Genomic DNA, 27,989 nt, shown 5'->3' with positions numbered 1-27,989 from the left:
GTGAATGAGAGGCTGTTGTAAAGCGCTTTGGATAAAGGTGCTATATAAGTCAGTCCATTTGTATGAGGACGGTATAAATGTATCCAGGTATCCATAGTAGTTACTATTTTATAAGAGAAAAGTTCTGTTCCTCGCCTAAATGTATTTTACTTTACTGACTAAGCTCCAATATTGGCTTCGAGAGTTACACTGAATATGCACCCAGACCCAACAGCCTGTTACATGGACGTGGAGAGAACGGGAAGATTAGAGAGTACACTTGTGAGAGTGTGGAGGAGAGGAGGAGAGGAGGAGGGATGGGTAGCTGTTCCAAGAAAGGGCTGAGGGGTTGAACATTAGAGAAGCTCCACTTTCACTCTAAACTCATTATGACTGCCAGGCAGAGAGCCCCAGAGATACGCATGGCTCCGACTTCCCTCTCTACCCCCCCACCACCCACCTACATACCTCCCCAGCCCCCCCCCTCTCCTACGCTAATGAGGCCCAATTATGTTACGGGGCCCCCGCTGTCTGGCTCTGATTGAAGAGCACTCAGATAATGTCAATGGGTAGGAGAACATGATGCTCATGTCGCCTCTCTGAATCAGCCTCCCCCCCCACGCTCTCCTCTCCTGCCTCAGCCTTCAACAGAAGCCCCTGAGGTAGCCCCTGAGGTAGTCCCTGAGGTAGCCCCTGAGGTAGCCCCTGAGGTAGCCCCTGAGGTAGCCCCTGAGGTAGCCCCCGAGCTGCTCTCTGTTAAAGACTTGGACACGTTCGAGGTTCTCCTGCAGCATGCTGGTAACGAGGAACCACCCATGTGTTGAATTGCAGCCCTCTGAATTCTCCCCGAGTCGCCGTGTGGGTAAATAAGCAGTGTTGCTGGTTCTTCTACATTATTAATCACATGTATTGTTAGGCAGGTACAATGTATTGGGTTGCAAGGAGCTACAGGGTTGGGTTGCACTCCTCTATGCAGTCCTACAGACAGGTAGTCAGAGACTTTCTGCACCAGGACACAGATAAAATCCTTCTTTCACTGCTGGTTCATTGTGTGGTTGTCGCCTTTGACAGGCATCAAGCTAGTGTTTGTAGAATTAATTGATTCTTAATAGATTGAGTAAAACTTATAAAGCACAAAGAGCTTAGATCAATTGTCTCCAAAGAGGCCTTTTATTAAGCAAAGTTACATGAGCGCAGAGAGAAACGAGCAGACAAATAAGCCAGAAGCAATAGCCAAAAAGCAAAAAGCCCCCAACGATGTGTGGGACTCATATTTATAGAACTGTCCTTGGTCATGAGGTCACTAGTCTTGGGAACCATACAAATCTGTGATTCCACAAGTTATGGGCCCTGTCCATAGTCAGAATTATTCACTGAGCCACAGATCTTGGCCCATCCCTTACAGGAAGGAAATGGACCTTCCTTGAGTGCTAGATTCACCAAACTGTAGAGAGACTTATATTCTCAGTATAAAATGATATAAAACCACAACACTAGCCTAACTTTAGCTCCAACTGGTCAGAGTTAGCTCGCTACAGTAACTCCCTTTACTTGCTAGCAAATCACTTTGCAAGAGACATTTTGCAAGTTTGAAGCCCGTCAACGGGGACCAGGACCACCACTCAACGAACAATCAGTCAGTGAAAGAAAGATTTGATGAAACTATTAAAACTGTGTCTTGGCGGAGTCATTTTTCTTTTGATACATGGCAAAGTCTGTCTGTCCATAGACTGCATAGAGGAGGATTCTATTCGCTAGGAACAGACAGGCTTTAGGCTTTTCCACTTCCCCTTATACCAATTACTGTGAAAGCCCTGATTGGAGCTGTAATTACCAGTTAATAGCTTACTTTGCTGAATGCAATCTAGCCTGAAAGCATGCAGATGCACAGCTGACACTCATTCAGACAGAGTGTATAGCTCCACGTCCAGCAGCACGTCATCACCCTGGTCTGGCTTGTTGTTTCTCAGAGCTAGCGAAAGAGAGAGAGAGAGAGAGAGAGAGAGAGAGAGAGAGAGAGAGAGAGAGAGACAGAGAGAGAGAGAGAGAGAGAGAGAGAGAGAGAGAGACTCACCTCCACCAGTTTCACTATGTTGAGGTGGTCCAGCTTTTTGAGGATGGCGATCTCTTGGTAGACCCTCTCCAAGGGTCCTAAGACTTTGGGCTGCTCCCCCTGGGCCGCGTTGGGTCCTCTGGGAGGAGGGCGACCTGCACACCAGGAAAACAACAACCTTGAGAAACCGTCAGCTGAACTTCACACCAATTCAGTTCAGTTATTCTCCCGAATTCAAATAGAGACAAAGATTTAGAGCAAAAGAATCGTTGTGTGTGACAGATCTGCCATGTAAGGGCGTAGGGTCGGAAACACATACGTGGGAATCCATACTGCTTCATCAGCTTCTTCTTGGACACCACTTTCATGGCCTGGGAGAGAGAGAGGGGGGAGAGAGGGGGGAGGGTGGAGAGAGGGGGGGAGAGAGAGGGGGGAGGGTGGAAGTTACACACCATAACATATCCTACCTGGTTGAGGGAGAAACCAACAACACATTTAGTTTTGTCGGTCAGGCCTATTAGAAAACAAGAAAATACATACAGCTGTTCTTGAAAGGTGTAAATAATTACTTGAATGAATGAATGAATGATCTTTATTGTCATTGTAACAGGTCATTTTGAGGCCATTGTAACAGACATTTCAACCTCCGGTTAATGTCATACATTAGCAGTAAGTACGCTAGCTTTTTGGTGACACATTTAAAGGATCCTGATGTCACTCTGAGCATGTTGAGTGGGTGACATAACTGTCTGACTTCCCCCCATTTCAATGTTCATCAAAGAAAGGCTTTCATAAACTTTTCGATTGCAGCTCTGCACTGGTTTCTTTTGTTAATGACACACTTAAGATTCCCGGCAGCACTCTCTGCCTCTGAGTAAGTGATTGCATAAATGAACAGTGGCCATGGAAGTGATGGCTGGCAGATTCTATTAAGGCCTGACTGTTAACTTGACAAGTTTTCTTCACGCCATAAAAAGAAACATAGCTCCATAAGACACATCATGTTGAGTCGGATCCTAAACTGACACTATCCTACCTGTCACCTGTGCTAGGTGGTCCTCAAGACTTCCGACACTTACTTACTTACTTTCTTCTGTATCCCTGCACAGTGGCGGACTCAGGCTGTTTGAAGGGCAGGGGCGAAAAGAAAAAAAGGGCACCTACTGCACAACATGGGACCCCATCAGTGCACATGGTCAAGTTTAGACCATTGGAAGGGCAGCCAATAGGGCACGTCATCTAATTTTGCCACTCAAAAGGGCACTTTAGTGCGACGTTTTTCAACTGTGGGGGCACATGGTCAAGTTTAGACCATTGGAGGGGCACCAATAGGGCACGTCCTCTAATTTTCGCCACTCAAAAGGACTTCAGCTCCGCCTTCAACACCATCCTTCCAGACAGGCTAGTGACCAAACTACTAGACCTGGGTCTATCACACTCTATATGTGCGTGGATCAAGGACTTCCTGACCGACCGCCCCCAGAGGGTGCGGGTGGGCCCCCACACCTCCACAGCCCTCAGCCTCAGCACTGGGTCCCCCCAGGGCTGCGTGCTAAGCCCCATCCTCTACAACCTCTACACCCACGACTTCACCCCCGTCCACCCCAGCAACTACATCGTAAAGTTTGCAGACGACACCACCGTGGTGGGATGTATCTCGGGGGGGGGACAAGGCGGCGTACAGGGATGAGGTAGAGCAACTGAGCAAGCTGTGCAAGGTTAACAACCTGCTGCTGAACAAGTCAAAGACCCAGGAATTCATCGTAGACTTCAGGAGGAAAAAGTCCGAGATCCAGCCCCTGCTCATCGACGGAGAGAGCGTGGAGAGAGTCTCAACCCTCCGATTCCTGGGACATCACATGCGGGATGACCTGACCTGGAAGGACAACACAAAAGGCACCATCAAGAGGGCACAACAGCGGCTATACACCCTGAGATGCCTCAGGAAAGAACACAACAAGCAGGAGATACTGGTGGCCTTCTACCGCGGCGCAGTGGAGAGCATCCTCACCTACGGCATCTGCAACTGGTTCTACAGCTGCACAACAGCGGAGAGAAATGCGCTACAGAGAGTCGTGAGAACAGCACAGAAGATCACCGGCGCCCCCCTCCCCTCTCTGGAAGAGCTGTACAACACACGCTGTCTCAGGAAGGCCTCCAAGATCTCCAGGGACCCGACCCACCCTGGGCACGTACACTTTATCAGGCTGCCCTCGAAAAGGAGGTACAGGCCCCCGGCCGCTAAGACAAACAGACTGAAGAACTGCTTCTACCACAGGGCCGTCAAGGCCCTGAACACAGCAAAGACCTAAGTTCTGGGCCCAGGACAGTCTGGACGGATTGTATGGCAGCTAGTGCTGAGGCACAAACATGTACATTTCAAGCCTGCAAACTGTGACACTTTAAATAACGTGAAAAAATACTATTGTGCAATATGACAACCCTAGTTGACTATCTGTGCAGTATAGTACAGTGGATTGTGTACATAGCCTTTATTTATGTAAACCAGCTCCTTACCTTCTTGTGAATTTATTCTTTTTCTAAAAGTGTTTTTTTTTTCCCTTTCCTAACACCAGGGGAGCCACCCCTCCTAAATTTCGTTGTTTGGTACCTGTACTGTAGCAATGACAATAAAGTCCATTCATTCATTCATTCATTCATTCATTCATTCATTTTTGCCACTCAAAAGGGCACTTAAGAGAGACGTTTTTCAACCGTGGGGGCACCAGGAGGGGCGGTTGCCCCCCCTGCCCCCCACCCTGAGTCCGCCAGTGTCCCTGCACCTCAGTGCTGAATTAAGAGCACTTTCCATCACTTCAGAGAGAGCTAGCGCTAGCCGCTAGTGTGGGAGCAAAGTTCATTGTCTCCTACAAGAGCAAGCTGTGTGAGACCGCCCGTCTCCCAGACACCGCTCATTAACGTCTCCTCGTTAAGACTAATTAGGTTAATTCCTTTATCTACCTGTGGAATAATTGTTTGTTTCCTAGTGAATAGAAGCCATCTCAAAGCATCCACAGAGCATTCATGTAAAAGTCCCTGTGTAACATTCAAAACATCAGATGCTATACAGCCATGAAAAGGATTCTTTTTTAGAAAATACTTAGACGCTTTACAAACAGAAAAATAAAAAATAAACAAAAAAATAAATTAATGAAAGTATAGGGGTCTAATTAATTTAGACCCCTATATCTAACCCTAAATCTAAGTGTCTTTGTAGGACAATCTACTCTGTATACTGCAAGTATATCTAGATTTCGGGCGGAGAAGCGGCGAACAAGCAACGCCAGCGTCCTCTCTCGACTGGCATTTTTATGGCACTATTATTTACTACAGGACTGTTGCTAGCTTAGCCCTGTCTGCGCCAAAGCTACAAAGCATTAGAGCTTCAGCAACTGATCACCATGTCTCTTCTACTACACAACATGTCCTGGGGTGGTCCTGATGACTATCCCAATAGATACAAGTCCCATTGAAAAGGAGAGAACAGCAAAGCATCTGCATTTCCACAGAGCTCTGAGCATCTTTCTTCTCAAGGACAGCCACGCCCCCTGTGGCGACGGCCACGCAGAGTCTTTGTAGCGCTGCCGTGTTGAGAAGAAGAAGAAGAAGCAGTTTGTCAGAGAGGAGAGAAAGAAAGTCATGAATATTCATCATGTGTGTCAGGGGACAGCTACTGTGCAGGCAAAACCGCTGTTAGCTAAAACACTGCCACACTGCCACAATGACTACTCCTACTACTGGGCCGAAGAAATGTGACAGGGTTTGATTAATAGGTCCCCATCTCGGCAATTGTGAAACCTCACAATCGAGCCAAACAAGTATTGTTGTGAAAAAATGTGTTTTCCGGTTTTTGGCATAGGACGACAAACGAAGCGATGAAGAACCCACTCGATGTCTTATCCAACAGTTTTACATTCACTAAATACCTACATTTAGTTAGCAAAGTCGGGTGGGGGGTATTATTCGTATTAGTGTGGCAGTGTGTGTAGCCACGCCCACCCCAGCTGTATGTAAAGAGCCATGTGTGTGCGTCTGGACCTGTTGACAAATTTACAAGATGGAGCTGAAGCTGAACCTCTCGCTAATGCTATCAACAGAATTTCAAAAGCAGGCAAATATCGACAGTGGGCAATTAATGAACTCCTTCATACTGGACTATACATAACGGGAAATCCGAACTCCGAATCTGACGATGACAGATGACAACGGAATTTCAGACATTGATCTCCACATCAGTTCACTATTCTTGGGACAGTCGTCTGCACAGACCTTCTGCTGCGTTCTTGGGTAAGTTTTAATGAGTTACATGTGTTACGTGTGTTGTTTACTAGGATTTTGTATTGTGAATGGACTTTATTGTCATTGCTACAGTACAGGTACCAAACAACGAAATACTGTTGTTTACTTAGGATAGCCAAACAGTTATTTGATGTTTTGTGAGTAGGGTAGATAGCCCCGTTGTTAGCATCAGTTATCAGACCACTGAAACTGCTCACCACAATTATGCCACCCCTCTACAAAACTAATGAGATGGTGGGAGGAAGAAATACGTTGTCAAAGATAAAACATAATGAATAAATACATTTGTTGGAGACCTACTAAACATGCAACATAGTGTAATATGTTTCATGCACCATTTTAGTGTGTTTGTGTGTACCAGCTAGCCAAACAAGTGTTAGCTTGTTAGCTAGCTAGCTAGCTTTGTCAGAGATATATTAGATTATAGAAAAAGTAAATGCCTTTGTAATGAACGCTAATGTTGTCGCTAATGTAATCCTTATATCAAAAATAAGGATTAATTCATTGATATGTAGATTTGCTGTAGAATAATACTGTGGATTGAAATGATTTCACTAGCCTACTCCTTACAGTACAACAATAGTACACTGAGAGTCTATGGAAAACCTACACTAGCAGTGTGTCCACACCTCTGACCTGACATCTTTGTTACAGAATGACGAGGTGAGAGGTTCTGAGAGATGACACCTTGATGAGAGTCACCAGCACTTCAGGTATTTGTCATTGTCATTGTATAAGCAATTCTAATTTATGAACATAGTAGTATTGTGTAAAAGTGGTGTGTTGGTAACAGTGGGCAATCATTTTAAATGTACTGTCTTCTTTTTTTATTAGGCTACAGCTTTGATGCCCGGATGGGAAGGAACTACACCAAGTCCCACTAGATTCTTTATGGACTATAATGATAAATGCATACACACAGACACAACATTATAATTTTTTACCATTCTATTATTGTATTGCTCAATTGTATCTCCCCACGGCTGTCAGAACGGCAGAGTCACTACCCATCACTACCCATCCTTCCGTCGTAGACTGAAGACCCATCTCTTCAGGTTACATCTTAACTGCTTCTCCTGAGACATCTTCTGCCCCTCACCACTACGTCTCGTAAAGACACCCGCTTTTCCCTCTACTGTGTCCCTAAGAACTTCTATTGCCCCCCTTGTACTGTTTCTCTGTTTCTCCAGTGTAAAAAAACAGGTGATAGGAGAAGGTTTTTCCTTCTATCAGTGGCCCCGGGCCCGAGCTAGATTACTCTTCCTGCTACAAATGGTGGACTGATGATTCTCATGCTTAGTATTCAAATGTATTGATTGTAAGTCGCTTTGAAATAAGGTGTCTGCTAAATGCCAAAAATGTAAATGTAAATGTTGTATCTTGCCTAATTTTTTCCATTGCCATGAATTTTACTCTCTTGTACTTGGGACGTAATACACTTTTGGCACACATGGCAATACAATGATGATGAATCATGAATTTTGAATTATTATTATTATTATTATTATTATTTAGCTATTTAAACGTGTCAGCCCTGCAATTTTGCTTCCTGAGGGTTAGCTGACAACCCCACAGACAGATGACAGGTAGGTAATGACAGGTAGTGTAATGGGGGAGTGGTTGTCTTGAGGGAGTGATTAGGGTGGAGTTAACCAGCTATTGTTCCCACCCATTACCTCTGTGAAAAATGTCTCTGAAATGTCTCTGAAGACTTATCTCAGTACGGTGGTTCAGGGGGTATCAACATTCAAATATCCATGACTTCTTCAACTTGTTTCAGATTTCAATGTATGACACATCATTTTAAAGCTTACAATCTACCCTTTCATAATCTGGAATTTTGCCCTAGTTGCGGACTTCTTAACCATGCCCTGTCACAAATGATTCAGAGCCGACAAGCTGACAGTGGAGTTCGGCCTGATTCCAAACGCAGGGAGAGAGATCCCTGCTTCACTCCAATAGCCGGAAACAACACTGATGACACCGGTGAATTGATCTACTAAACGGACTGCACTTATATAGACTGACTTATATAGACTGACATATATAGACTGACTTATACAGACTGACTTATATAGACTGACTTATATAGACTGACTTATATAGACTGACTTATACAGACTGACTTATATAGACTGATTTATATAGATGACTTATATAGACTGACTTATATGGACTGACTTATATGGACTGCACTTATATAGCACCTTTATCCAAAGCGCTTTACAACGACCTCTCATTCCCCCGTTCACACACACATTCACACACCAATAGCGGCAAGCTTCCATGCAAGGCGCCGGCCCGCTCACTGGGAGCAATTTGGGGTTCGGTGTCTTGCCCAAGGACACTTCGACATGTGGCCAGCCGGGGCTCGAACCGCCGATCTGCCAACCTTGCGATCATTAGCTCAGCAGCTCTACCTCCTGCGCCACAGCCGCCCACCGCCATCTACTACAGTAGAGTCTCATGGACCTGCCTCTGGTAAACAGTCTCACCCTGCCCCCTCCTGTGGAGAGCCTCACATGGGAGGCTTCCAGTGTTCATGTCACCCTCATCCTTCTGGACGATGAACTAAAAGGACAACAGGACACTTTAATGGCCCCCTGCCAGTAGACAGTACAGCAAGCCTGTTTGAAGACAGTCAGTCGACAACCACCATGCTGTAGTACACCATTACTGCAGCAGTGGGGGGTGGGAGGTTGCTAGTCATTAGAGGAGCTAACAGACTATCAGTCCCAGGGACCTGGTGTCTCTCTCACACACCCGCTCAGCCTCATGGTTGGGAGGAGGAGGGAGGAGGAGGAGGAGGAGGAGGAGGAGGGAGGGGGCTCTTAGACATCTGTAAGCCTCTTGACTTAGCTCCCAAAAAGCAGCATGGAGGAGACCCAGCCAGAGAGCCGCAGAGTCATTAAGAGAATGAAAGGGGAAGGGAAAGTGAAGAGAGGGGGGGGATTCCTTTCCTGCCTCTTGGGGCGACTGGACTGCTAATAATGAACTTCTTAATTCCGTGCTCCAGTGATTTGGGTCGAGCTGAGCGAGTGTTGCAGACCGGAGGTCGGGCCTGCTCCTCTAGTACTGGCAGACCTCAACACGACTGGATGTCCGCCAGGCAAGTTGGCTGTGAAAAGGTAACAGCTTTGTCAGCATATAATTACACAACATAGGCTAGGAACACACACACACGCACACACGCACACACACACACACATACACACGATAATCTTCCCCAAAAAAATCTAAACTGGACCACTAATAAAAAAAACACACCTTTTGAAAATAATAATAATTATAATAATAAGGTTGAAAAACACAGACTTTCTCCTTGTTGTGTCTGTGATTGGCTGTGTGAGGCGTGTCTGTGATTGGCTGTGTGAGGTGTGTCTGTGATTGGCTGTGTGAGGCGTGTCTGTGATTGGCTGTGTGAGTTGTGTGTCTGTGACTGGCTGTGTGAGGTGTGTCTGTGATTGGCTGTGTGAGGTGTGTCTGTGATTGGCTGTGTGAGGTGTGTCTGTGATTGGCTCGGTGCCAGAGCATGTGATGATCTCACACGGTGGACAGATGCACAGACCGAGTCAGGACTGTGTGGGTCCAAAACGCCAGGAAATGGAATTAAACGCTGGCAGGTGTCCTCCTCCTCCTCCTCCTCCTCCTCTCCATCTTTCATTCCCTCCTCTCTCTGTTTTCCGGTCTGACCAGGCCGACACTAGTTTGAGGCCCGTAGGGAAGGGTCTGACAAACATGCAATCTGTCCATTTCTTTCAGACAGTATGCGCACTAACGTGGAGGACGGGGAACTTCATATTATAGTCATAATATATGACACTTTTATACATTTTTCTGTATATACGGTCCCAGCGGGAATCGAACCCACAAGCCAAGCGTTGTGTTAGCGCAATGCTCTAACGACTGAGCCACAGAGGACAAACTTTTCCTTTTGACGTGATCACTTAGCATCGACACCATAACACACACACACACAGACACAGACACAGACACAGACACAGACACAGACACAGACACACACACACACACACTCCACTGCCAGTAGGCAGGCAAATAAAAAGCCTTGAGTTGGTCCATTAACATTTCAAGCCACCACTCCACCAAGAGCTGAAAATAGTTAATGGATCATAATCAACCTTTTATAGGGAGAAAGCGGGCTGCATGCACCACAAACACACATGCACACGCACACAAACACACACTCCACTCTCTGGTAGAAGACCCTGAACAGAGGGGCTCTGTTCCTAGCCCTATGCAGCCCTACACGTGTTTGGAACATTGTTGCATTTCATTACTTTAGGCTCAGAGTAAACCTCCTGTCTGCCTGTCATGGTTGTGGAGACACATTACACTGTTGAACCTTTCAATGAGACATATAGGATGATGTTTATTCATAATAATAATAATAATAATAATAATACATTAGAATGATATGGCGCTTTTCTAGACACTCAAAGACGCTTTACAAACTGAAAAGGTCGAGTAGTAATAATAAAAACACACAAAAAATAAATATCCTATCGGGGCCCCCAGGTCCGGTAACGATAACGACATGTTGATGTGACTTACGTAGTTTTTGTCGTCATCCTCGTTGTAGGCCAGTTTGACCACCCCGTAGGAGCCCTGCAGACACACAGCAGAGAGATCAATTCAGTGTTTGTTCCTCCGCTGAAAAGATATTGATTCTGTATATTTTTATGCAGAACACTACAAGAGCCGTGGTTGGCGGTAGATAGATGACCATGCCGTGGGCTAACTGACTGTTCCAGTGAACATCCAATCACTGAAAAAAACATGAGCCTCTTGTATGGATGGCCATTCCCTTTAACGGTGGTGAATGTCCATTAAAGGGAGGGAAAAACAACTGTTCTATGTTCCATAACACAGAGTGACCCTGTGACACAGGGACTGCACAGGACTCACCTTCCCAATCTCACTCTTCAGCTTGTACTGGTTCAGCTGGATACAGTCCTGCAGGGGGGGGGGACACGGGGGCGACATTTACAAACATTAACATCCAAAACAAAGAGACCTAGGGAGTCTTACACGCTATCCCGCCCACCAGAGAAGAGGAAGAAAACATTTGCTGACAAAACACAGACCTTGGACACACTCGAACAAAATGTTCTCTGTCACACTCGCTTTCAGACACGTTAGTAGCGGTGCGCTCGGAGGGTTTCTGTTTACAGTGGACACATCCATTACGGGTTGTGTTTAAACGGATGAGTCGCAGTTCCATAGCAACCGGTGACTCCATACAGCAGGCAGGGGGCAGGGCAGAGGAGGCCAGAGGGGGGTGGGTGGGTGGGAGGGAGGGAGGGGGTGGTAGCGAAAGAGAGAGAAAAGATGGTAAAATAAAACAAGCTAGGGTATAGAGAGAGAGAGAGTTAGCGGGAGAGGGAGAGTGAGACAGAGAGAACAGACTGGGGGGGTGTGGAGGGAGTGTGGGGGAGTGTGGAGTTCCCTCATTACAGAGGGGGAGCAGACAGCACCGCGGGCGTCTCACTGGAGCTCAGAACACGTCTGCAGACGAGAGGAGCTGGAACACACCCAGGAGACACACAGCTGGTTAGGGCAACGTGTCGTTCAGGATAAGTTAGATACCGTGCAACCGCACGAGTTTAAAGGCACTGAGGTACACTTTGAGATCCTCTATGTCAGGGGTGCTACATCATGGAGTGAGGCATAGGGTTAGGTGTAAACTGCCAGTTTACATTAGGGATGCAACCTCAGCAAATATGTTCAAGTCTAGAAACCGATCTTTTTAATATTGCCTTTAAATGACTAAATAATTAAATGATGATTATATAATGATTGGAGCACTCTGAGCTGCAACGTTTGCAGGAAAAGAGCTATACAAATAAAAAGTTATTATTATATTGTTATTATTAGGTGGGACAGGCTGGATACAGAGAAAGGACCGCTTTAGACATGTGGGATATATGGGGGTTGTGAGCAAATATACTGTTCAGGAAAGATATAAATAGGCCTGGACTGAGGAGAGGGGAGAGGAAGGACTTTTGGAGGGATAGAGAGAGGAAGAGAGAGAGGAAGAGAGAGAGGAAGAGAGAGAGGAAGAGAAGAGAGGAAGAGAAGAGAGGAAGAGAGGACTGTTCTGTTGGGTCTAGACGGCCGTTGGCACATGCTCAGTAAGCTCTGCAATGCAGTAAACACTTTGTCTGAGCTGATGGAGACAGACGGCCCAGCACACACACACACACACACACACACACACACACACACGCACACACACACTCAATGAATAACTTCCTGCATCTCAATAAATCACACCGGCCCTCATAAATCACAATGTGTGTTATTTCATTGCCTTCCCATTAGCAGTGCAGTGGTGCCCCCCCTCCTCCTTGACTTCCAAACCAGAGGACACACCCACCCCCCCCCCTCCCCCAAACATCGCCCCATCACCCCAATCCCCCCCCCCCCTCCTTGACTTCCAAACCAGAGGACACACCCACCCCCCCCCCTCCCCCAAACATCGCCCCATCACCCCAACCCCCCCCCCCTCCTTGACTTCCAAACCAGAGGACACACCCACCCCCCCCCCTCCCCCAAACATCGCCCCATCACCCCAACCCCCCCCCCCCCTCCTTGACTTCCAAACCAGAGGACACACCAACCCCCCCCTCCCCCAAACATCACCCCATCACCCCTACCCCCCCCCCTCCAGGCCAGAGATTTGCTGTGCTGTCATTTTTATCCATTCTTCTCTCCAGTCAAATCTCCCTGCGTTGCTGTCTCCCATCTCCCAGACAGACACCACCTCCTCTCTCATCTTGACTAGCATTAGCATTAGCATTTACTAGCATTAGCATAGTCATATTCCTCTTCTGAATAACTACCAGGTGGGCAGTCTGCATGGAGGTGAAGGGAAGGATACAGGGCTCCATGTTGTTCTTTGTTACTGAAGAGGAAGGAGAGACTGGTCGATAGGCGCAAAACCACCTAAGCGAGGGCACAGCGGCTACACAGCAGTGCACTGTGGGAGAAGCAGACATACCTCATACCTCACTGAGTATTGGGTGACTAGCCAACGAACACAGAAGTGAGATTCATCTGTGCCATACTGCATTAGAACATGCTTGTAACAAGTGAGCTGTGAAGGCAAAGCTGTCACTCTGCTCCAAAGAGGAAGAGAGAGGGGGGGGGAGAGAGAGAGAAAGAGAGAGGGAGAGAGAGAAAGAGAGAGGGAGAGAGAGAAAGAGAGAGAGAGGGAGAGAGAGAAAGAGAGAGGACGAGAGAGAAAGAGAGAGGACGAGAGAGAAAGAGAAAGAGAGAGGGAGAGAGAGAGAGAAAGAGAGAGAGAGACAGTCCCAATTCTATATAGACCAAATCTGAAAAATGTGAGTGACAACAAAGGATGCCTTGGTATTGAGGATGTGCTGTGATCATGTTTGAACGGTCTGTGAACAGGAGAAGCATCACGGCGTTGTTTTCCGTGTTTTGGTCGGGTGTCCAGATTATAGCCATCCGTCCTCATTTGAAAAACAAGAGACACCGAAAGGAAAGCGACACAAGCGTCCTCCGATGTCCTCCAGAGCGAGAGGGAGAGGGGAATAGAGAGAGGGGGTGATGGGGAAGAGACAGACAGACAGACTCTCTCTTACTGCGCTAGCAGGTCAACAAAAACTACCTCTATGTCCCACACTAGAAGGAGAAGCCTTCACAGTCGCCCATCCTCATAGTAGCATTCCTCCACATTCTCTCTGTCAGTCAGGGGCGCTGCCTGTCATAAGCATGTAGCTGTACAGTGATCTACCGCCTAGCTGTCCATCTACGGCCCTCTAAAAGAGAGACACCGTAACAAATAGAGCAGTGGACCCAGGCGTTGGTGTTGGAGTGTCAGAGTGTTCTATGCTTCAGTGGTAGAGCTGCAAGCACATCATTTATTTATTTAGGTTTTCTTTCTGAGTTGGGCAGTCCCACTCATGTTTTTCATTTTATTGGACAGATACAGTGAAGACAGACAGGAAAGTAAGGAGAAGAAGAGAGAGAGAGAGAGTTTGATTTGAACCCATGCCGACATGGGCACATGTGTGCACTGTAGACCGCGGTGCTAAACCACTGGACCACCCCAGGCCATGGTGCTAGACCACTGGACCACCCAGGCCATGGTGCTAGACCACTGGACCACCCCAGGGCCAGGCATTTACATTTTTGGCATTTAGCAGACGCCTTAGTCATAGCAGTAGAAGTCATAGGGGACACAGTAGAGGGGGAAAGCAGGTGTCTCAGGAGACGCAGTGCTGGGGGGTAGTAGATGTCTCAGGAGGAGCAGTTAAGGTGTAACCTGAAGAGATGGGTCTTCAGTCTCCGACGGAAGATGGGTAGTGACTCTGCAGTTCTGACAGCCGTGGGGAGCCAGTGTTGTGAAGAGACGTGATCGGGCAGTGCGACTTACACTTCAGTAACAACTCTACCAGTCCGTCATACTAAATCTTGAGTGTAAGATACACTGACGGATGTCAAATCTTTTTCAAACCAACTGCCACCTAGAGGAAACTGCAGAGCATCATGGGATTCCTGACCCCCACTGCAGAGGTCCTGAACCAACGATAATCACAGACAAACCATCATTATTGGAGTATCGAATGAATCTCTTTACCAAAATACGATTCCTTCCTTCCTTCCTGCGACATCCAATATGACCTGTCTACACTGTCCATGTGCTGTAGATCCTCTATGGCCTCCCTATGGACACACACGATGTACTGCTCACTATGGAGATCACCACCTGCATACCACTATCAATACGTAGACAGCATCACTGGCTTATTTACATTTATAAAGCAATGATTGGATTGTTACCATCTTACTTACTCAGTTTTTTCAATGGCAGTAAACAGTAGATATAACCTCAGGTGTAATAACAGCATTCTCTTTAATGTGCCAAATGTCAGATCTGAATTTGGTAAAACTGCATTCTGTTAGATGCTCCTTCAACTTGGAATGTACTTCAGAAAAAGTTTAAACTTAACCTGTTCATTCCACTCACTGGGCCCTATTATGCACTTCTTAACTTGCCGTCTTAAGTCTTAATTAAGACGCACCGCCAGGTTAAGACCTACCGCCACCCTTATTATGCGCTTCATACGCGCTACTGCTATTATGCAGGTGTCGCTAGGCGCCCACACATAAGACGTAAGACTCCTGTGCATATATTACTCATTGTGGGAGTGTTCATATGTTAATGAAGTGCGCTAGGCGCCCCTGCTATTATGTGATCTGACTTTGCGCCTAGCGCTAAGAAGTGGTTTGAAAAGTTCTTAGGCGCTAGACTTCATGCACGTTTTGAAACACGAGCGCGCCTCCGCGGTTTGCGCATGCGCGCTGACCCACTTCGGCGCGCATGCGCAAACCGCGGAGGCGCGCTCGTGTTTCAAAACGTGCATGAAGTCTAGCGCCTATGAACTGCATAATAGCATAGCGCTTATTATGACTTAACGCAGACGGTTCTTAAAGGGAATGGCACCTGCCACGCTGATTGGGTTGATTGAGAAGATGCCCAAAACACACCCATGACTAATTTCTGGGCTTAGCGCCGGGTCTTAGGCGCCCACTACCGCACGCATAATAGCAAAGTGGCCTTGACCACGCCTCCACGTCTTAAGTTTAGATCTACCGCCTCGTCTTATTGCTTAAGACTTATGAAGTGCATAATAGGGCCCTCTGTCTTTAAACTGTGTTACAAAGACTTTGAATCATACATGCAAATGTGCTGAGGTTATCTTTTATAGCCTGTATCTGCTCACTGTTTCTGTTGCTTGTTTGTTGTTATTTTATGTTGTATATTGTATGTTTTTATACTGTATGTGGTGTCTTTTTAACTATGTGCTGCTTTTCTTGGCCAGGGCTCATTTGAAAAAGAGGCTACTGTCTCAATATGACTACCCTGGTTAAATAAAGGATTAATAATCATAATAATAATATTAATAATAATAAATGGATATATCTTACTGTAACTAAATCAATGAAATTACTTTATATAACAGTTTTGCTCTATTTATACATTTGACATCTTAAGAAACTAAATGATTGGTGGCTAGCACCCTCTGCACAGTGTGAGTGAAGTGTGAGGCCAATCAATGACATTTCTGCTCTCCAAAGAATTGAATTACCTCACCTGAAACAGGTCTCAGCGGTGTGGGAACTGATATAGAAGGGCAACAGCACTTCAAATGAACCAGATTCAACTGACTAAATACAGAGCTGGGAAGAGCAGCGCTTGAATACAGTTGCAGTATCTACACTTGTATCTAGATATTTTTATTCATTGTCTTATTATGTTGTTACATGTTTATCTATTTATTTTCTGTATCTATATGTATCTATTCTTGCCATTTTTATTACTATCCTTCTCTTTTTCTGTATTTCTTTTAATTCTATATGTAAAGCACTTTGAATTACTCCTGTTGTATGAAATGTGCTATACAGATAAACTTGCCTTGCCTAGCTGGATAAAAAGTGAAATCTAAAAGATCTTCCTGTAGTTTGACCTTCCTACTAATAGAGATGGTGTTGTACAGCCAGGCTGAGGGCTGGGCTCTGAGTCTCTCTCTTAGTGGTCTGGTTCCCTGCTCTCTACGGCCAGATGGTAATACAGCCACAGGCAGAAACACACACACACACACACACACACACACACACACACACATACAAATACAGAGGGATTTAGCATTTCAACTCATTAACCGCCGCTAAGCTCAGAGAAGCTCCTGACCCGTCTGTCTGATCACCCAGGGACATGAAACAGTCCAGCAGCACTCAGAGAAGTCAAATGAAAACACTGATACAAATCTGTGCTGCATAAACACAGATCACAAAGGCATTCGGTGGGTCACAGTCCTCCTCATCCCCTGATCTCTCAACACGTCACACAGCTGCTCACGTCAGCCGGGGCCTGACTACCACCAGGAGACAAGTGCTCGTTCAGTGTTCCTCTCCACACCAGAATATCAGCCCTCTAACTCTGCCACTGTTTATTTATTTTATTTGTAAACGGACAATGCATATTAATGAACATATTTTTTTTTTTTTTTTTAAATACACCAGATTTAGCCAGAAGGCTAATGTTCATCCATAGTCCCTCGCCAGTTATAAAAAGATAAAATAACATCACACAGTAAAACCGTACTTAGCAAACTTAATACTGTACATGAAATTAATAAGTCAGCAAACACAATACAGGTCATTAAAAAGATAAATGGATAAGCCAATACAATAACAACACAGTACAAGCAGTAACACACAGAAACACAGCTCAGACATATAGACAACACAGTACAGACATATAGACAACACAGTAACACAGTACAGACATATAGGCATTCAGCATAGACAACAACGAACAAGCTGACCTGACACAGAAACATAGAACGTGTAGCATGCAGCGCTGGCCGACCGTGAACTCACCTGGGCGTCTGTGATGGACACATGCTTGGACTCGATGGTGGGTCTGCGCGCCACGCGGGGGGAGACGTGGGAGTAGCCTCCGCCCCCCCCCGAGGTCCCCCTCTCCTGCAGAGACATCTTCCTCCCTGTGAGGTGGGGGGGCCGCGGGGCGGGGCCCTTCTTAGCCGCAGCCGCGCCCTGTCGAGCCCCGTTCCTCACGCCGTCGGCCGAGGCGCCGTCCGTCTCGTCGGTGGTCACGGCGACGGCGGCCATCATGCCGGCGAGGTCGCCGGGCTGTCGGTCGGGGTCCGGGTCGGCCCCCCCCGAGCAGCCAGAGTCACTGCTGGCGGCCATCGCTGGGCGGAGGGAGGGGAGCGCAGAAGGAGGTGCGGAGGGAGAGGGGGGGGGTCCCACCAGCATCAACGTGGCTTAGAGGCCACCCTCGGGGGCCAGCACACCCACCCTGGAGCCTCACCAGAGCTGTGAGGGAGGAGAGGAGAGAGGGATGGAGAGGAGAGAGGGATGGAGAGGAGAGAGGGAGGAGAGGAGAGAGGGATGGAGAGAGGGATGGAGAGGAGAGAGGGATGGAGAGGAGAGTAGAGAGAGATGGAGAGGAGAGAGGGATGGAGAGGAGAGGAGAGAGGGATGGAGAGGAGAGAGAGATGGAGAGGAGAGAGGGATGGAGAGGAGAGAGGGATGGGGAGAGAGGGATGGAGAGGAGAGAGGGATGGAGAGGAGAGAGCGATAGAGAGGAGAGAGGGATAGAGAGGAGAGAGGGATAGAGAGTAGAAAGCGATAGAGAGGAGAGAGGGATGGAGAGGAGAGAGGGATGGAGAGGAGAGAGGGATGGAGAGGAGAGAGGGATGAGATCATTATGTGACATGTTCTAATGCTTCGGTCCTCATGTCGGGATCCGATGTAACGATCAGACTTTTCTTTCGGAAAAATGTGAATACATTTCTGGGTTGTTGAAAATCAATGATCGCTAGTCAACTAACACAGCTTGTTTCGTGAGCCTGCAGACAATGTAAAGTAGTGTTAGGGTGTGTTCTCACTAGAACATTTGCTTCACTTGGAATCAGAGTTTAGGATAAAATTCGCTTTGCTCTGCGTCGTTTGGAGCTGTGAGAACGCGCATTCGAAGTCGCTCCCGGAGCAAACAACCGACGGATGCTCCGCTTGAAAAGGGTGGTTTCGATTAGAAACGATGCATCGAGGCTGTCCATAGGAAAACAACAGCGCATGCGTGTTGATCTGGATAAGAGCGGGATGAACGGGCAATTTTAAATTTTTCTGACCAATCAACTACCACGTCTGTTGCTTCGATTGCGTATGTTACTTCGTTTACATAAAGGGCTGTGAGAACGCAAATCAGAGAAATGATTTATGCAACAATGTTGCAAACTCATCCACTTGCTCCGGGTCCTGATTCAGACTTTTACGTGAGAACATGACCTTATAGTTAACTAGGTAGCAGTGGGGGATTACTCACCCAATCCATTATGTTGCAGCATAAGTGAAAATAAAAACAAGTAACAGACAACAGGTGTAACAGCATCAGCAGGACACAGAAAGACAGGCGCTAGGGGCTATCCAAAAGCCTGTCTGTACAAGACAGTCTTTAGCTGTAATCTGAGTCCAGTTGAACATTAATGCGTTACGAGGATGTCACCGGGCGGTTAGTCAGTGTGAGTGTGTGACAGGGTCCTACAGGCGTGTTTACAGTGCTGGCTGTCTCCTCTCTCTCTCTGTGTGACGTCCCAGCGGCCTCGCCCTGGCGGATGAAGCCGTCCAGGCGTGGGCTCTTAATTGAAATAAATGTCCCTGTGATGACACTCAATTATGGGCCAGCAGAGTTAATTATGATCCATGCCTCTGGATGTGTCCCTCTGCATGCCCATATCCCCTGCTGAGTGGACTGGCTAGCTTTATGTGTGTGTGTGTGTGTGTGTGTGTGTGTTTCCTTGTGTGTTCATGGTGGGGGGGGGGGGGGGGGGGGGGCGAACCACACCCCACACGATGAACAAACAAAGAAACACACACACACACACACAGACACAGACACACACACACACACACACACACACACACACACAGACACAGACACACACACACACTCACCTTTCATCCCAAATGGAAATCAAGGGAACCAATTGTCATAGTCTCATATTAAGCATCAAAGCAAGGTGTTACAGCTGCTCCAGAGATGAAAGAGAAACACAAAATGCAAAGCGGATCGACTCAATCTGTAATCTATCTGTAACGCACAGCAGAGAAATGGAACAGGTGAAATGCCTCATTAACCTCAGAGAGCCCCTGGCACCTATCTGAGTATCTATCTGAGTATCTATCTCAGTATCTATCTCAGTATCTATCTCAGTATATGCCGTGCGAAGGAGATGAATGCTTTAGGGTCAATAACCTTAAGACAGGGACTTGATTGGATAAAAAAAACTATACATCTTAATACAGCAGTGCAACAAGCCTTTAATTTAGTCCAAGTCAGAATGCTGTATATATATATTCTAAAATAAAACGCTCCCCCACCTTTACCAGGGGGGATAATGAATCCATGCAGCATTTTATTTCCTGCCGGGCAGTCCTGGCTCAATGTCATCCCACAGAAATATGAAACATTACATAAAGCCTTACACAGCACACTGACTTCTACTGTGTGAGGTAAGCCTCGCCCCCACGCATGCATGCACACAAGCACACAGTGTGGGGATATCTGTGTGTGTGTGTGTGTGTGTGTGTGTGTGTGTGTGTGTGAGAGAGGAGAGAGAGAAGGTGGAGTCTTACTTCATACAGTACAAGTCAAAGTACTGTGTAAGGCAACCCCAGTCTTAGAGGGCTGCTGGTTGCCCGTGACAACCATTAACGTGGAGGCCTTGACGCACACGCGTACCCGCCACAACAAAGCCAGGCTTCAGTCTTCATACCTCATTACTCCACGCAAAAACAGTAATCACACTTCATACACTGGGAACAGCCTCTTAATTGATTGCGATCACGGTTGAAAAAAAAAAAAAACATGGCTGACTCTTAACTGGCTGACTCCTGACTGGCTGACTCCTAACTGGCTGACTCCTGACTGGCTGACTCCTGACTGGCTGACTCCTGACTGGCTGACTCCTGACTGGCTGACTCCTGACTGGCTGACTCCTGACTGGCTGACTCCTGACTGGCTGACTCCTGACCCCTCTGAAACAGTCTGCCAGCACATCCTGCCAGACCAGGGAAACTGACGGTACAATAGACCTCCACTGTACATGGCCATTCACATAGAGAGAGCCAATCAAATGGCAGGAAGAGAGAGGAGTGTGTGTGTGAGTGCGTGTGTGTGCGTGTGTGCATGCGAGTGTGTGTGTGTGTGTGTGTGTGTGTGTCTCTGTGCGTGTGTGCGCGCGTGTGTGTGTGCGTGTGTGTGTGCGTGTGTGTGTGAGTGCGCATGCGTGCGTGTGTGTGTCTGTGTGCGTGTGTGTGCGTGTGCGTATGTGTGTCTGTGTGTGTGTGCATGCGTGCGTGTGCGTGTGTGTGTGTGTGCGTGTGTGAGTGCGTGTGTGCGCGCGTGCGCTTGTGTGTGGGTGTGTGTGTGATGTAGTAAGAGGGGGAGGCAGGGGCGGGGGGGGCAGGGGAGTGTTCACACCATCACAATGTGTCGTTCCATACGGTTCCATACGGTTGGTTGAACAGATCAGATCTGCTGTCTGACAGAGGAGCCAGATGCATATGACTGAATGCTATTGAGTAATGATCATGATGATTGAATGAAGTATGAATGATTGCGTGAACTATTAGAATATGATGTATGATGGCTCCGCCCTAGTGCCCATTGGTCTGAACTGTGTCAGGGACGTTGTTTAAATAGCAGGAAGTGAGGCTAGCAGGCAGGAAGTCTTGGCAGGCTTGGGTAAGGGAATCATTTTTTGACTAATTGTAGTAGTGGCTTCAAACAATTAAGTAACCATCGTCCAGGCAAGGCTGGGGTTTTGACGCACATCCGATATTCAAACCAACAAAATCTTATATCTAGTCCAGGTAGAATTGCAACTGTCGTGGATATAATTGATTCTTAATAGATTTAGTAGAACTTACAAAGCACAAAGAGCTTAGATCAATTGTCTCCAAAGAGGCCTTTTATTAAGCAGAGTTACATGAGCGCAGAGAGAAATGAGCAGACCAATAAGCAAGAAGCAAGCAGGAAGCCCCCAACGATGGGTGCGACTCATATTTATGATGTCACTATTCTTGGGAACCAATCATGTTATACAAATCTGTAATTACACAAGTTATGGGCCCTGTCCACAGTCAGAATTATTCACTGCGCCACAGATCTTGGCCCATCCCTTACGGGAAGGAAATCACCCTTCCTTGAGTGCTGCTAGATTCGCCAAACTGTAGAGAGACTTACATTTCTCAGTATAACATGATATAAAACCACTACACAACAAGAATATGGATTTAGAGGGGCTGAGGATAACCTCCATGAAACACCTCATCTCACGCTGCTGGTTCTGTGTCTCCCCCAACGTCTGAGCGTCAACAGGAGGCCCAGCCTTCTCCCTCACCCCCACAGCCTTCTCCCTCACCCCCACAGCCTTCTCCCTCACCCCCGCTTTGAATCAAATGAATAAAAAACGCACAGTGAAATCCTTGTGAGAATGAGAAAGTAAGTCTTTCCCCAAAAATACATAGTGAAAGAATAATTCACCAAAAAACAATTATGGGTAAAAGCAGAGAGCGGGGCGTACTGACTGGGTCAATGGACGGATCAATTTTCCTCTATTAGAGAGCACTCCTGCATGGCCTCCATCTGTCTCTGCCTGTAGCAAACAAGGACCCGCATGCCAAAACGGAAATGAACAAATGTTTTCAGATAGAAGTAGAAAAGAGTGCGGTAAATACAGGGTATTAATAAGCCCAAATCGATCCTTCAGAATCAGAATGAGGTTCTGTGACCATCCCGCGTTGCAGCAGGATACAAAAATCGACAATAACAAGAATCAAGTAAAAGAAGCAAAGTAAGTATTAATGAAGTAGAATAAAGTGATTTAAACTTTAAAGTGATTTAAAGTGATGAGTTGTTTATACGCCTTCGTACAGGCGAGTGTTTTTTTAGCGCTTGTTGCTCTCAGGTATGGTGGAGGTCCTTGAAATACCTCTGGGTCCACCTACGCTACGCATGCTTCTGAACGCCTCCCACCACAACCTCCCCCGAGCTGAAACCCAAACCTCCCCGGCTGCTATAGAACCTTCCAGGCTTGGAGTGAATTGATTGAGTTTTCAGAGGAAACACAGTCTCGGTTATACAAAGACAAACTCCCCGGTGCTGTGGGGAGGGAGTATGAAGGGCAGTGAAGGCCATGCAGCCTGCCTACGCTCCGCCTGCCTACCTTCCCTCTCCCTCGCTCTCCCTCGCTCTCTCTCTGTCTCTCTCTCTGTCTCTCTCTCGGTCTCTCTCTCTCTCTCTGAGTGAAGGCTGTAAAGATAAAGCTTACTCATAAAGTATGGGGGTGTCAAATTACACCAAGCCTGCCATAAGTGTGACCTCACCTCCCACGGACTGTTTTAAAGACACCACCGCTATCCCACCCTGCTTTGACTGCTGAGGGGGGGAGACCCCTTTGAGGTGGCCTGGGGAGGAGGGGGGCTCCTGGGGAGGAGGGGGGCTCCAGGGTGGATGTGATGGATACTGACAGGGTCAAACTCCTGAAGCATAACTGGGCTCCCACTGATGCATAACATGTACTGTATGTGTGTGTGTGTGTGTGTGTGTGTGTGTGTGTGTGTGTCTGTGTGTGTGTGTGTGTGTGTGTGTGTGTGTGTGTCTGTGTGTGTGTGTGTCTGTGTCTGTGTGTGTGTGTCTGTGTGTGTGTGTGTGTGTGTGTGTGTGTGCGTGTGTGCATGTGTGTGTGTGTGTGTGTGCATGTGTGCGTGTGTCAGGGTTTCCGTTAACCGGTAATTACCGGTCTTTGTCCGGTAAAATCTATTGAAGTCCGACAAATTGAAACCTCTTCGGTCATAATGTCCGGTGAAAATAATTCCCTCTAAGCACAATTTGAATACAATTCGCTAAAGTTGAATTGTCACATTCTGATTCCTTCTATATTAAAAAAGACGAATATATAGGCTATATTTCTTTTATTATTATATGATTTGACGCCGGCCTGATGATGACTCCGCGAAACAGCGGTGGCAGGGTTGCCAGATGGGATTTTACAGCCTAACCAGTCTATTACCGCTAAACCCAGTAGCCCATTCGGCGATAACCCGGCCCATCTGGCAACCCAGCTTTTAACCTGCAAACGTTGCAGCTCAAAGTGCACCATAGCCAGCGAGAGGTAAACATGGCAAGACAAAGTAAGCTTAACAATGACTTCATGAAACCAAGCTACAATGAGTCTGAGGAGAAGTCTGACTCTGAAGAGATGTAGTGGCTCCTCCAGCCAGAAAGTCTCGAGGGTTCCGAGTTGAATGGAAAGAACATTTCCCCTGGCTGCGTTTAGATGGGGAAGGAAAAATGTTCTGCTCACCGTGCAAGAAATAGAGAAACGAATATGAGAATGTCGGCTCTCACTGATCACAGGCGGTGCAGTGACCACATATTGGCGGTCAGGCCACTGTGAGCAGGCTAATGAAACGGCTAACAATAAGCTGCACTCTCAGCTACAAGTTGCATTTCACATGGCAAAAAATGGCATCGCATGTCATCAGTATGTGGGACTGACTGAGCTACTGAAAGCAGTTAAGTTCATTTAAAGCCTATTTATTTTCAAAGAGTTTTATTCTATTTTATTTTATCTGATAAAAGGCATATGAACGGAAATTAGGCTAGCCTATGTGTCACGCCAGAAGCCTACATGTAACCTCTTGCACTTTTCAATAAAATGTAATAAATCTAGACATTGTGGTATTTCTTTATATACGTATCCCAGCCTGCCTATCAATCGTTTCTCAATAAACAGTTATGTTCTCCTCATTGTCATACTCGCGAGTCCGATTAAGTATGATTTGACAGGCAGTTAAACTAAATGCCTTCCCAACCAGCGAGACCTGGTTATAGAAATGACGTTGTTTTATTGATAAAAAAGGGTAAAACTGGAAAGAGAAAATAGAAAACTCACATTAATCCCAAACAATTTAACAGACTTCAGTTAACGTAATGTGGAGTCCGTTCATTGATCGATGCAGTCTGTTCAGTTCCCAGTGTGGCGCGCGTTCAGCGCTGGACATAATGGCATAGCGCATGCGAATCATGAAAGCCTATATTATATAGCTCGCATCTAATCGTATCGGATGAGAAATAGACATTAAACAGTAATCACCGCGACAAACAGCTATATTATATTTTAATATGATGACCGGAATATCTCACGTTTGTCCGGTAAATTGAAATCTTCCCGGACACGTTGACCTGCACACATTTTTTCTAACGGAAACCCTGGCGTGTGTGTGCGTGTGCGTGTGTGTGTGTGTGTGTGTGTGTGTGTGCCTGCTTAGACTATGGACTAGTATTACCCTGGGACCAATTAAACCCAGTATGCCTTACACCCTGGTTGTAGTCTACGTATCGGCCTACGTCAATGTGAACTGTGGCGGTAGTGGTGTCAGTAGGGAGCGTGTTACTATGGTCATCTATTGCATGGCCTCAGGCAGTGTAGTGATAGTAGAGGGGTAGTGTAGGATGGTAAATGGATAATGGTAAATGGACTGCACTTATATAGCGCCTTTATCCAAAGCGCTTTACAACGGCCTCTCATTCACCCATTCACACACACACACATTCACACACCAATGGCGGCAAGCTACCATGCAAGGCGCCGGCCCGCTCACTGGGAGCAATTTGGGGTTCAGTGTCTTGCCCAAGGACACTTCGACAGCCGGGGTTCGAACCGCCGATCTGCCAACCTTGTGATCATTAGACCGCGGCTCTACCTCCTGAGACACAGCCGCCCCGGATGTAGTATCACCGCCCCGGATGTAGTATCACAGGCTTTTTAAGACAGGCGCTCCACTCCCTATCTTTCCCATTCAAGTGGCCGGCTGTGTCTCAGGAGGTAGAGTCACCGTCTAATGATCGCAAGGTCGCCAGATCGGCGGTTCGAGCCCCGGCTGGCCACATGTTGAAGTGTCCTTGGGCAAGACACTGAACCTCAAAATTGCTCCCAATGAGCGGGGCCGGCGCCTTGCATGGTAGCTTGCCGTCATAGGTGTGTGGATGTGTGTGTGAATGGGTGAATGAGAGGCCGTTGTAAAGCGCTTTGGATAAAGGCGCTATAGAAGCCTGTCCATTTACCATTCAAGAGAGTACGACTTGCAGCTCCTCTGGCAGAAGAGATCTGATTTGATGTGATTTACGGTGTTAGGATCCCCATGGGTGGTTTTCAATGGTTTTAGAAAACAGCAACGGTATTTGTCAACACCCTCATAAAACCGTCCTAAATGGCGATATATAATAAACGCCTTAAGGGTATTTGTCCAACAGACAGTCTGAACGCTATTGAAAGTGATGAGAGAACGTTTTGTAAAAAATTATATTTGTCCAATACATAGTCGAGTAGAGGTCCAAGCGAAGAGCCCTGCGGAGTCCCACGCTGTATGTGTCTCGCATTTGAGAGGTTTAGGTCATGTTCTCACATGAAAGTCTGAATCAGGACCCGGAGCAAGTGGATGAGTTTGCAACATTGTTGCATAAATTATTTTGTCGTATACAGCCCTTCATGTAAACGAAGTAACATACGCAATCGAAGCAACAGACGTGGTAGTTGATTGGTCAGAATTTTTTTAAATTGCCTGCTCTTATCCAGATCAACACGCATGCGCTGCTGTTTTCCTATGGACAGCCTCGATGCGTCGTTTCTAATCGGAGCGAAACCACCCTTTTCAAGCGGAGCATCTGTCGGTTGTTTGCTCCGGGAGTGACTTCGAATGCGCGTTCTCACTGCTCCAAACGACGCTGAGCAAAGCGAATTTTATCCTAAACTCTGATTCCAAGTGAAGCAAATGTTCTAGTGAGAACACACCCTTAGAGAACCTTCTGTGTTCTATTAGTCAGGTAGCTTTCTATCCACGCTAAGGCAGATGGAGTAAAGCCGTAACATTCAAGTTATGATCACTGACATCAAAGGCAGCACTGAAGTAGAACTGCTCCTACAATATTCTGTTCTGTTTCTGATCTTACAGCCAATTATCCGTCATCTGAGTGAGGCAGGCTGAGTGGCCTTCCCTATAAGCGTGCTGCTAGTTGCTTGTTCACTTGTTCATAGAGAAATAACATTTTTATCTGGCCAAATAATAATTTTCCAACAGTTAGGTAACAAGCTGATTGGTCTGCTGCCTCTTTCTAGGTTAGTGGACACATTACCCTAGCCTCTCTCTAGGTTAGTGGACACATTACCCTAGCCTCTCTCTAGGTTAGTGGACACATTACCCTAGCCTCTGTCTAGGTTAGTGGACACATTACCCTAGCCTCTTTCTAGGTTAGTGGACACATTACCCTAGCCTCTCTCTAGGTTTGTGGACACATTACCCTAGCCTCTCTCTAGGTGTGTGGACACATTACCCTAGCCTCTGTCTAGGTTAGTGGACACATTACCCTAGCCTCTCTCTAGGTTTGTGGACACATTACCCTAGCCTCTGTCTAGGTTAGTGGACACATTACCCTAGCCTCTCTCTAGGTTAGTGGACACATTACCCTAGCCTCTCTCTAGGTTAGTGGACACATTACCCTAGCCTCTGTCTAGGTTTGTGGACACATTACCGTCAAGACTAGATTGAAGATGTGGCATAATGGTCTCAGAAGAGGCAACATGGAGGAAACAGAGCAGATGAGACCTCATCTCTAATCATCTCCATCGGCTTACCTCATGTTTCTCTGTCTACTGATATTGACACACAACATCCTTTTATTTCTATGTAAGATAACAGTCTTTTGTTTCTATGTAAGATAACAGTATTTTGTTTCTATGTATGATAACAGACTTTTGTTTCTATGTATGATAACAGACTTTTGTTTCTATGTATGATAACAGACTTTTGTTTCTATGTATGATAACAGTATTTTATTTGTGAGATCAGACTTTTGCAACACTGCTAGTACTAGGCTAAGTGAGACTAATTGCACAGCCCTTTTACCAATTCCTCACTAAACTGAATACTGGAAAATACTTGAGTTAGCATAAAATAACCAACATTCTCTGGTAATATCTTCCAGTGGCAGTAGCAGATACAGTACAGTGTACTA

The 27,989-nt window shown here is 46.7% G+C and overlaps 1 protein-coding gene across 1 annotated transcript in view; it reads right to left on the bottom strand.

Annotated features, from left to right (window-relative positions):
* camkk1a (calcium/calmodulin-dependent protein kinase kinase 1, alpha a) overlaps window positions 1–18,097 on the bottom strand; it is a gene marked incomplete at its 5' end in the record, with an annotated part of 53,684 nt that extends 35,587 nt beyond the window's left edge. The window contains 5 exons of the mRNA XM_080549394.1: window positions 2,054–2,187; window positions 2,352–2,403; window positions 10,904–10,957; window positions 11,258–11,305; window positions 17,765–18,097. Coding sequence (XP_080405520.1) covers window positions 2,054–2,187; window positions 2,352–2,403; window positions 10,904–10,957; window positions 11,258–11,305; window positions 17,765–18,097 — 621 coding nt within the window. The remainder of the gene's footprint in view (window positions 1–2,053; window positions 2,188–2,351; window positions 2,404–10,903; window positions 10,958–11,257; window positions 11,306–17,764) is intronic.
* Between the last annotated feature and the right edge of the window lie 9,892 nt (window positions 18,098–27,989).

The sequence above is a fragment of the Nansenia antarctica genome (assembly GCF_963989245.1).
Source record: "Nansenia antarctica genome assembly, chromosome: 20".
Classification (NCBI taxonomy): Eukaryota; Metazoa; Chordata; class Actinopteri; order Argentiniformes; family Microstomatidae; genus Nansenia; species Nansenia antarctica.
Note: the sequence above shows the minus strand (reverse complement) of the source record. Positions and strands in the feature narration are given on the sequence as shown.